Genomic DNA, 12265 nt, shown 5'->3' with positions numbered 1-12265 from the left:
AAGAAACAACTCACTGCTGTAATTCATATAACTTTGCTAAAAGTTGGCAATGTTTATCAAAAGCCTTAAAATTATATATTCTTTGGTCCAAAAAGTCTACTTGTCAGATTTGCTCAAAAGAAAGATATACAAAAATATAAATACAAAGATGTTCATCACAATTTCATAATAGTGAAAAATTAGAAACATTCAACTGCTATGGTCTGAACATCTGTGTAACTCCCAACTTCATATGTTGAAATCCTAATGCCCAACGTCATAGTATTGGGAGGTGGGGCCTTTGGGAGTTGCTTAAGTCATGAAAATGAAGCCCTCATGAATGAGATTAGTGCTCTTCTAAAAGAGATTCCACAGACCTCCCTAGCCCCTTCCACCACTGAGGACACAGTGAAAAGGCACTATCTATGAACCAGAAAACCCTCATGAAATACCAAATCTGTTGGTACCATGATCCTGGACTTCCCAGAAATAAATTTCTTTTGTTCATAAGCTACCTAATCTGTGATATCGTTATAGCAGCCCGAATAGAATAAGACACCAACAAGAGAGTGAGGATTTGTTCAGTAACTGTAGTCCAGCCACATACAGAATATCCTAGAGCCTTAAAACCAGATTGTATATAAAACTTTTGAGATCTGAATAAGTTCTGCAGACTGTATCAACGTAAATTTGCTTGTCTTTACACCATACTATGGTTAAGCAAGGTGTTACTACTGGAGGGACCTGGGCAAAAAGTACACGGTACCACCCTGTACATTCTGGGGACAACTTCTTGTGAATCTATAATTATTTCAAAATAAAGTTTTTAAAAATGGAGAAAAAAATATAGAAGACATGGAAAATGGTCACATTTTGAAGACACTTGGAAAAACAGTAAAGCAAGTTGCTATCTTATAGAAATGACTCAAGTCTGTGAAATAATGCACAAGCACAGAAAAAAGTGGAGAGGGAATTCCCTGGTGGTCCAGCAGTTAGGACTCCACACTTCCACTGAGGGGACATAGGTTCGATCCCTGGTCTGGGAACTAAGATCTGCATGCCGCATGGCATGGCAAATAAATAAACAAATAAACAAACAAATAAGGTCATAACACCTCTGTAAAGCAGTATGTCAATATTGATGTGAAAAACTTTTAAAACATTCACTATTTGAGCTACCACAGAGAATATTAGCCTAAAAGCTTTATACACAAGAATGTCCTTTATAAAATTACTCAATATAAAGAAAATTTGGAAACTGAAAACGTCCATCAAAAAAAGTTAATGTGGGGACTTCCTGGTAGTCCAGTAGGTAAGACTCCGAGCTCCCAATGCAGGGGGCCTGGGTTCGACCCCTGGTCAGGGAACTAAGTCCCACACACATGCCACAACTAAAGATCCTGAGTGCTGCAACAAAGACCCGGCACAGCCAAAATAAATAAATAAAATTGTTTTTAATTGAAAAAAAAAATTAAAACGTTGATGTTTTCCTATAACAAATAATCTTTAAAATGACACAATAATGAATCTGACAAGTCAGTTTAATGAGAACAAAGACTTAATTTTTCATTTAAATTCTAGATAACCATGTTTGACTCATCTTTTGACTAAGTTTAATAAAGAAGCCCATAAAAATCCTTATCTCATTAAAAAAAAATCCTTCTCTCTCCCACAGAACTCGAAGTAAGCCCTTGAGGCTACAGTTATATAAAACATCTATTAAAGGATGTAAATTGTCCAAGTGCATGCTGAAACTATCTGCCAACATACACATATGCAGTATGTAAGCACAAAGATACTCTCAAATCACCACAAAAATATTCAAATTGTCAGTCCGTAAAACTAACAGATCAACACCTCTATCTCTAAGCAATATATGCCATTATCGAATAAGCCAAAAGCACTCCTTATGATTGACCCATTTTATGCCAGTTCTTATCTGGGGAAAGATACAAATGAAAGGAAAAAACAGAAATGTAAATTTCTTGGCAAAATGATATCTTCTGGTCATAAGAGAGCAGTTTTAAGGTAATAGAACCAAGAGTTAGGAAAAAGTCGCCATAAATATGGCAAAACCATCTCTTTGGTCATATATAACTGTTTGTTTTACTTACCTATTTACTATCAGAAACAGAAATCCCATGCCACTTAACCCTACAAATGCTGAAAAACAGAAATAAAGTATAGAAATTGATTAAACTTATTTGCCTCATGGCAGATCAATCATCCAGGTTTAATTTTTACATCTCCAATACTGAGAGGACAACACCACAAGTACTTAAAAAAAAAAAGTGGGGTGGAATTCCCTGGCGGTCCCGAGGTTATGACTCCGCACTTCCACTGCAAGGGGCACAGGTTCAATCCCTGGTCAGGGAATTAAGATCCCACAAGCTGCAAGGGACAGCCGACCCCCCCCCCCAAAAATATAAACACCTGTCATTTCATCCAGCATGAAACTTCATAGTCCTACCAGAAGATGCTTAGGGGCATTTTATAGAAAGTAAAAATGAAAACTGGGAATTTTTCACCCATTCTGACAAAGAAGGATAACTAACATTTATGGAACACTTAATTCATCTTCATAACAACTACATTTAAATTCTATCATCCACATTTTGTAGATAAGGAAAACCTTACTTTACCTAAAGGTAATCTGCCCAAGGCTGCACAGCTAATAAAGACAGAGCCAGAATTTGAACCTAGGTGCTCTGCAGAGCCTGCCACTATACTACAGTTGCCTTAGAGAAAACTTTAAGACAACAAGTTACATACTATTTAAGGAATATTACAAATCTCCTCACCAAGCCTGTAAAACAGTCCCTGGCCCCAGTTCTACCTAGAGTAGCTAACAATACAGAAGAAATGGATATAGAAAATAGACCTCAGATAAGAACTAGAGTACCCAGGGCAGAAGTCAATTCAGCTCTGCAATGATTTCTATCTTAGGGCCACGGTACAGCTAATTTTCAGCTAAAAAAAAAAAGTAAGATCCATGGTAATTTGTGCAATAAAATTTACCGCCTATTACAAAGCACTTATCCTAACTTGAATTATTTTGTCTGCAAGCTCCACAGTGACAGTGACCTTGCCTATGGTTTACTCTCCTCTAGCACCTTGAACAGTAAATAGCACACAGGAGACCAATAATAAAATTTATATGCTATATGAGAGTTTCTTAAACTTTACTGTGCATAAGAATCATCTAGGGATCTTGATAAAATGCAGATTCTGATTCAGCAGTTCAGGGATAGGGCTAGAGAGTTTGTATTCTAACAAGCCCTGGGTAAAGAAGTTACTGAGGCTCACACTTTGAATAGCAAGGTAACTGGACCAACCTAAGTCATTTGCCAAATTGTCAAAAATCAGGATTCACTTACTCCACACCTGGAAGGAAATCTTCAGTTTATTCATCAATAAAACTATTCCTGCTGATCTTCTAATATCAGAGGAAAAGACAAGTTCCCCAAATTCCCACTTCCTCAGTCAGATGACAGATGATGAGTGCTTAAAACTCTGGGGGAGGGCTTCCCTGGTGGCACAGTAGTTAAGAATCCGCCTGCCAATACAGGGGGCATGGGTTCAAGTCCTGGTCCGGGAAGATACCACATGCTGTGGAGCAACTAAGCCCGTGCGCCACAACTACTGAAGCCTGTGCACCTATAGCCCGTGCTCCGCAAGGATAAGCCACTGCAATGAGAAGCCTGAGCACCTCAATGAAGAGTAGCCCCCACTCGCCGCAACTAGAGAAAGCCCGCAGGCAACGAAGACCCAAAGCAGTCAAAAAAAAAAAACAACAACCACCTTTGGGGGAGTCATGGATTGATCTGAAGATATAATCAAAAGTAGACTTCTGGGCTTCCCTGGTGGCGCAGTGGTTGAGAATCTGCCTGCCAATGCAGGGCACACGGGTTCAAGCCCTGGTCTGGGAAGATCCCACATGCCGCAGAGCGGCTGGGCCCGTGAGCCACAATTGCTGAGCTTGCGCGTCTGGAGCCTGTGCTCTGCAGCAAGAGAGGCCCGCGCACCGCGATGAAGAGTGGCCCCCGCTTGCCACAACTAGAGAAAGCCCTCGCACAGAAACGAAGACCCAACACAGCCATAAATAAATAAATAAATAAATAATGTTAGCTGTTAAAAAAAAAAAAATTAGACTTCTTCCTAAAAAGTTCTACATATGAGATTCATGATCACCTTATTGTTAAAGACTAAGAACCCAATTAATAGATATTTAGCATTTAAATAGTCCTCAAAATACCGAGTCAGTTTACTTCAAATTGGTCATCTGATAAAGCCAATAGCTAACTATACAAATGAACTCAAAAAACCTCAAAGATAGATAATAATTGAGATAATAACTGAGATAGATAATAATTATAATATCTCATATATTAGTATTATCCTCAATTTACAGATAAGGAAACTGAAAAACACAAGTTAAACAACTTGCCCAAGGTCATACAACTAGAAAGTTGCCTAACCTGAGCAGGCAGCCTGGCCCCAGAGTCCATGTTCTTAACCATTCTTTTATGCAACCTTTCACATAAATGTATCTTATTATTATTCAATCACTGCCCTCCTATTTTTTTCCTTCCTCCAACTCAAAATGATAGAATAACCCTATTTCCCTTGGCTTGCTCAACTGCAAATTTTTGTAAATCCTATAAATTTACATTTCCCATAGCCAATTCAACAACAAATACTTTAGTACCAATTTAGTACACTATCTTCCCTTGTTAATGATATGGAAAAACAACAACCAGCCAACAAGCACACAGTAAATCTCTGATCTCCTCTGAACAATTATCATACAAACCAGGACGTTTTTGAGAATAAAATGGGGTGCGACATCTGTTCCAGAAAACAGGTGTACACTATGACTGTCCAGGACAAAATGGGAGGTATGGTCACTCTACCCATTTTGTAGTTTGCACTACCTAGTGGTATGAAATACTGGCCAACTATGCACTATACAAACCCTGGATTACTCCTGACTTTTCTGCTCTGACAGAGAAAATGCTTTTCTCTTCCCTCAATAATATATAAATCAAACAAAACTTAATTCCTCATCCTTGGCTCTATGCCTATGTTCATACCATACTCCTAGTAATATTCATCTAAAGTACTCCTCTGTCTTTAATTTACAGCCAGTCATTTATAAATACAGATATTTTCCGAACTAAAGATTGGTTCAAATGCCCAGACAAGGCAATAGACGAGAGGAAACATGAGTATGTGATATTCAAGTTTCTTTTCCTTACATTTACTTACACTTATACATTAGAAAAAATATTTTTTTCCACAAGAGCAAATATAAAGTGCCAATTTGCACTTTATCATTTGTATTTCTTTAAATCTTGCATATAAATGAGTCTGTATTTAACAGTCTGCAAGCTTCATTCTCATTTTAAAAGTTTTATTTGCCCAATTGATAATATACTCAAACTATAAAAAATTTAAAGTAAGGTAATTAACCTGTTTGGCTTAGAGCAAATCAATAACAATGCTGGGATTCAAACTCAAAGTTATACGTCTCTTAAATCAGTGCTATCTCACAGTAGCTTTTGCAATTAATAGTGCTGCTATCAGGTAGTTTTAATAAATTTCCCAGAAATACTTGCTGTGATGATCAAATGATAGTGTCTGTCAAGCCTTTACCTAGACTGTATTACAAACAAGGCTTAATACATAAACACCATGAACACAGGGCTTCCCTGGTGGTGCAGTGGTTGAGAATCCGCCTGCCAATGCAGGGGACACGGGTTCGATCCCTAGCCCGGGAAGATCCCACATGCCGCGAAGCAACTAAGCCCGTGCGCCGCAACTACTGAGCCTGTGCTCCAGAGCCCGTGAGCCACAACTACTGAAGCCCACGCGCCTAGAGCCCGTGCTCCACAACTAGAGAAGCCACTGCAATGAGAAGCCTGCGCACTGCAACGAAGAGTAGCCCTGGCTGGCCGCCACTAGAGAAAGCCCGCGTGCAGCAACAAATACCCAACACAGCCAAACAAAACAAAAAAGAAAACAAAAAAAACCCACCATGAACACAACCTAAACTCTCAGAAGAATCATTCTCAAATTACAGATAGGAAGTTGAGGCTCAAAAAAAGTTGTCACTTGCCTCAGGTCATAGCTAACATTTGAACCCAGGATTCCAAAACCCTTACAGAAAATCATAGCGCAAAACACAAAAGTTTACAATGTTTTCAAGACTGGAAACCTGCCTCAAGAATTAAACTTCAAAGAAAACACAACTTAAGCAAAACACAGACTATAGGAACAATAAATTAAAATGCTACAAGCACTATCAGAGCTAAAGAGTCACTTTCCATTTTCACTTAAGGATATTCGAAGTGGAAGTTTAAAAAAAATTTTTTAAGACTTCACAATGATAGCTGCATTCGTTTCCTAACTTCCTCTACTTTCCACTCCTCTGCAATACAGACACGGACTCCATCTCTACCTACAGGGTCTAAATCTTTTTTTAAGCTCCTAGGGAGAGACCAAAATTACAGATTTCAAATGTTCATGTCTAGTACTAAAGATCACTTCCATTAGCTGAGAAGTAATATGGAGCTGACAGCCTGAACAAACTCAAATTGATAGAAAATAGTTGAATATCAATATTTATAGTTACTGGTTTTTCACATACTGTAATTTGAAGCACCATGAGGTACTTTTACATCTTTATATTCACTTCTGAGCATTTTATTCCACTTTTCACACTTCGAAAGTAATTTCTACTTCATTTTCAGCCCATTATATTTGAAAATATTTCTTTGAAAATGTTTATCCATTTTAAAATTCTGTATCCAGCTCCAATAAATATTCCAAAATCAAATTGTTCAAAAATCACTCAGCTATTCACTTATTTATAATTCTTCTTGGCAATAATTTCACAATTCGTTAAGGCACTTTCTTCTTTTCATTTTTGAAAAATCATTTTCACTAAGTCATATCTAATAACTTTTTATAAATACGTGATTATTTAAGCTAATGGGAAAAAACTGAGTACTGTACTTGAGGTAAAAGGCACAAAACTTCCCATGATTACTGAAATATAAAATCAATGAAAAATTATCTAGGCAAATATCCCACTTATTTCAGATTCTAAAGCTAACCTAAAATTTAAAATGTTATCACCCAAAAAAGCAGAAAACTTTAGAAGTCAGATAAATTACTTTTAAAATTGTGTAAGATCTGGGGGAAAAGGGATTTACTGTTTAATGTGTACAGAGCTTCAGTTTTGCAAGATGAAGCTTCTGGAGATGGATGGTGGCAATGGTTGCACAACAATGTAAATGTACTTAATACCACTGAACTGTACATTAAAAATGGTTAAGATGATACATTTTGTTATGTGTATTTTACCATAATTAAAAATAATTTTTAAAAATTATGTGAGAGTATGCATCCTAGGGTGCATAAAAGTCACTGCTACCTAAATAAGTGGTTATAAGTATTCATTTTTAGGGAAAAACTCAAATAGAGACAGAAATCCAATAAAAACGTTGCCAAACAACTAGAGCAGACATAATTGGCTGGAAATACTGGAGGGGGAAAATGATCTGAAAAATGAATAAAATACTGGCAAACCATAAAAACACGAAAAGATTGCAAACTGCCTCCTTGGCGCTCAAAAACTTAAATAACTCGCTAGCAGCCAGAAGAACACAGCAAAGGGCTGTTTCAAACTTTCAGAATTTTTTCTAACCGAATTTATGCTGGAACATGTTTAACAATCTGGTATATTATCCAAACGTTTTTACCTCTTCCCAGAGAGACAGACACGGTATGTGTCTCCTTCAGAACAGAGGTGAGATAAAAACAAAACTATTGAAGTCAGTATAGCCCTTTGTCTGCAAGACCAAGTTTTAAAAAAGTTACATCTAAGTATTACTTAAAATAGGATTCCTTGTCTGCCTATAGATTTCTATTGCAGTACACTGCAATTTAGAGTTCTAATTCCACCTTCAATATTCACTAGCTGTATGATCTTGGGCAAGTTTCCTAAATTTTCTGTGCCTTAGTTTCTTTATCTCTAAAATGGAGATAATAACGCTACTTACCTCATAGATAGGTTTGAGTTGTTGTATATAAATGTATACATGCAAAAAGACTTAACAGGCCTGACATATCAATAGTGAGCACAATTCATGAGAACACAACTATTATTATATTATTATCATTACTATTATCTATCCCACTGATTCCAGTTATAAACTAGTTAAGCTGGGGTCTCTCCAGAAAAATGCACACAAATAAAAGATTTTGAACACAGCTGCAGAGGACTCATCAATCCCAGATTAGAGAAGTCCTACCAAAGCAACTTAGTTGGTAGTAAAGTGGTTATTAACCTCCCTCATGCCATGGACCTCTTCAGTAGTCCAATTAACCTATGAATCTCTTCTCAGAATGTTTTTAGTATATGAAATACACAGGACTACAAAAAACCAACTATAGTATAGTTTTAAAAGTATTTTAAAATTTCTAATTTAGTAATAAATGTTTCTTTACAAGTGCATTAAACAAGACTTTTTTTTACATATAATAATAAGGAGCAATGTGCATAAACAACATTTCAAGATATCTGCAAAAACTGTAATATGTTGTTATGAAAACACTTCTCTTGTTGCATCCATTGAAATGTCAAGAATTTTTAATTCTCTTCAATTCTAGATTTCAATTAGAAGCTACTAAAAATAAACAGGCAAATTTTTTTTCCTCAACCAAGTTCACGGACTTCCTCAATTCCATCTAGGGACCCAGATTAAGAACCCCTGGCTTACTGGAAAGTAAGTGCAAAAATAAGTTTTGGAGTCAGTGACTTATGTTCTAGAAGCCAGACTTCAGACTTTAGTCCCCACATTATTTACACCTGAATGACCTTAGACATCAAACTTCTGAGCTTTGGTTCCCTCATTTAGAATAATTCCTACATCATGAGGTTACAAGGATTGAGTATTAGTTAACAAAATGCCAAAAGACCGTATGTTATATTTTATTGATTTTAATAGCATATAATTAGACCCAAATATTTAATGCCATTGTTAATTTTCAGTAAAACTCATCATATGTGAAAAATTAAAAACTACATACTGATTTACAAAGAAAATGATTAATGGAAATATTAACTATATGTAACATTTTAGTGAGAGCTATGATTTAGCTTCAGAATGACCTGTATCTAAATCCCAGTTCCACTACTTCAGTCTTACTAAGTTAAACTCTCCACCTCAGTTTTCTCATCTATAGAACACTGCAAGGTTGTTTTAGAAACGAGAGGATCTAGCTTAAACGGTCAATAAATGGAGTTATTATTAAAGTTCACATTTTAACAAAGCCAAAGAAATCAATTTGGACCTCAAAAGTTTATTCTGGAATTCATGTTTATATAACTACAACTTCACAGTCCTTTGCCCAGCAAAACACATACACACTTAAAACCTGCAGCATTTGCTTGGCATAACATTCCTAACACAAACTGGCACTACTTAAAATCAGATATGATTTCTTATTCTGCCCAAGGAAAACAACGAGGATAAAAAACGATCAACAGAATGGATTCAATAATTTTAAATCTTTTCATGATTTACTTGGAATCTTTACTACCAAGGTTGGAATACTCTATAAGGTAGCTGTCTCTTTAAACCCCAATATAAGGATCTCAAATGTATCAGCTACATATTGCCGGTTACATTAAAAAAAAAAAAAAAAAGGCAGAAGCATGTGTCTACTTTATGCCGGAATACTATGGATTAAGATCTCCCCCCGTCCGTCTGAAAAAAACCCGCCATAGACTGGCTCCCGATCCATTATACAACCTGTAAATTCCTTCCCTCATTGAAAAGATTCTTTTTGTGGGCATAGTTAACAAGTGCCACGCTGCGAAGTTGCAGCTTTGCTGGTTTGACGTTTTCACAATGCAAGAACAATATGATCTGGAATCTACTCAAAGCATTAGCCAGGCAGTCAGCTGATGCTCACTGCACACAAGAGAAAGACAGAAATAAGAGAAACTGAACCTCGTATTTGTGTAAAACAGGTATCCACTACGTTTTAAAACTAAAATAGGCCAACAGCAGATGTTCCAGTTAAAGTAATAAAAGTATTTCTATTGTTAAATAACAATTAAAAAAAAAAAAAACCGGCTTTCCCCGAACTAGGTTTCGCTCGTTCTTGGAATTTTCCTTGTAAAGGGCTCGTATCCGTTCATAAAATCAGCCCCTCACCTCGGAGCGGCTGCCTGAGTTAACTTTTATAAAAGGTCAAAGCGGTGCCTTTCAAGGTTTCCAAACCCTACTGGCTTCTCCTCCGTTCACAGTAACTCGCTTGCCACCCACAGAACGTTCCAGAGACGGGGACCAAACAAAATTTGGTGGGGGTTGCTAAACAGAGGCTTTCAACTTTCTTTTCCACACACTTCTACCGAATTTCACCTTCCTCCCTCCGCAGCCCCACATGTTGCTCGCCTGCTCCCAGAGGGCCGCGCGAGGCCTCGCTTCACCCCGGAACGCGCCCACCTGATTACCCTTTTCTCCACAGACTCCGCCCTCCCCGCCCCCCGCCCCCCCCCCGCTCGCCTCCTCTAGGAGGTCCATATGGGACGCTTTCCCCTTCCTCCGATCCTCACGCCGCACCAGAGAAGCCTCGATTCTCCACCTTCGGTTCTCCCCCGCCACGGCGCTCGCCTCTCACAGCCTCCTAAAGTGCTGCGAGCGCGCAGAGCGGAGCCGCGGGCCTGCACGGCCCAGGTGCTGTGTCAGCCTATCTGCCGGTTCCGCGCCGTGTACGGCCTGGAAAGTCACATGGCGCTGGGACCGGCCGGCGCCTTCACACTCCTGCTCTCCTCAGAGCAGGACGAGAATCCCAAGTCCACTCACCTCCACGAAAAGCAACATGACTTTCTCCGCTCGGCCCAATCGTTCTCGCCGACGCGACTCCAACTGGCTTACAGGCCGGAGCCCCAATAGCTAGGATAAGGACACTCGCCTGGCCCCTCCAACCGGCAGCGGACCCGGCTCCTCCCCCGCCGTCAGCCGCTGCGGCCTGACCCGCCCAGTCCCACCTCCCTTGAAACAGCAACTGTTTCCGGCTCTAGAGAACAATTGCTTCCGGGAGAAGAGAAAATCCTCGGCGCGCTCAAATTTTGCACTACCTTTTCCAGCCGCAGTATGGACTGTACTATCATGTGGCCGGGGGGGGGGGGGGGGGAGGCGGGGGAAGCGATCAGAGGGAGGCACCATTCTGTGCCACGGGAGTGTGTAAAAATTTTACAGGCGCATTTTATTCCTGGCGAAACGGTTACCATGGCCATAATAACTCCGCAGTTCTCGTGGCCCAAGACCTAGATCTGATAAAAAGCCGAGCTTGTGCAAAGTGTACTGGAAAACAACCAGCCCTGCCGAAAAGGCGGAGGCTCTCAGGGAAAAAGTAGAGAAGGGAAAAAAGCAGCAGTAATAGTAAACATATTAACAGCAACTGCTGTACATTAAAGGCCTACTACATGCCTGGCACTATTCTAAGTATTTTACGGGAATTAATCTAAACAATCAAACGCAATAATACTATTATCCCTATTTTACAGTTGAAGGAGCTCGCTAGAACACACTTTGCCCCAAGTTCCCTTGAATTAGGTACCCACATCTCTGCTCAATATAATGCTATTTGGTAGTACTTAGCCTGGATAGCCTCTTCATTGATGTTCTGCCATTAATTCAAATGAATACAACAAAAATTTTTTAAAATTATCTTTATAATTTTCTGTTAGATGATCCAAAATCCTTATTATCTTTAGCAACACTTACTAGGATTTATCCCTCCCTTATCAGTCCCACTTCTATATCCTAGCTCTGACACTCATCGTTTGAAACAGTCATGTCTTGATCTTCTCCAATGGATTTTTTCTATTCTATTATTTCAAAAAAATCTTCCTAAATTGAAGGTTTCATTTTCACCAAACTGCTGTTATTTGCTTTCAAGACCTTACCATTCTGATCCTATGTAGTCTCCCTTAACCTCAAATGAATCCCTTCATTTTTCATTTAGATACCAAATTAATTTCCCCTTCAAATTGCTGATATTTCTTCCCATACTCTCCTACTCTGATCCGCAGTAAACTCAACATTACCTCATCTCAATTAAACCAGTCTCCTTACTTTTTCCCTGAAATACAAACTCTGCACTCACCTCCAAAGCCATGGCTCATTGGAATGCCTATCTGAAATGCCTTCATTTGTCAGTCAATCTTCTCTCTCCATAAGGTTCTCCCAAAGACTGCTCCCCACAG

The 12265-nt window shown here is 38.8% G+C and overlaps 1 protein-coding gene across 5 annotated transcripts in view; it reads right to left on the bottom strand.

Annotated features, from left to right (window-relative positions):
- LARP4 (La ribonucleoprotein 4) overlaps positions 1–11001 on the bottom strand; it is a 64140-nt gene extending 53139 nt beyond the window's left edge. For 2 of the 5 annotated variants that reach the window (XM_068560240.1, XM_068560242.1), the window contains exons 1-2: positions 10860–11001; positions 2094–2142 (exon numbers count right to left, since the gene is read on the bottom strand). Coding sequence is in view for 2 of the 5 variants with exons in the window: in XM_068560237.1 (XP_068416338.1) it covers positions 10860–10877 (18 nt within the window). In the remaining 3 variants the exon portion in view is untranslated. Of the gene's footprint in view, positions 1–2093; positions 2143–10616; positions 10636–10859 lie in introns of those variants that run through there. The other 3 variants (XM_068560237.1, XM_068560239.1, XM_068560243.1) reach the window with 2 other exon arrangements.
- Between the last annotated feature and the right edge of the window lie 1264 nt (positions 11002–12265).

This window comes from Eschrichtius robustus, chromosome 13 (assembly GCF_028021215.1).
Source record: "Eschrichtius robustus isolate mEscRob2 chromosome 13, mEscRob2.pri, whole genome shotgun sequence".
Lineage (NCBI taxonomy): Eukaryota > Metazoa > Chordata > Mammalia > Artiodactyla > Eschrichtiidae > Eschrichtius > Eschrichtius robustus.
Note: the sequence above shows the minus strand (reverse complement) of the source record. Positions and strands in the feature narration are given on the sequence as shown.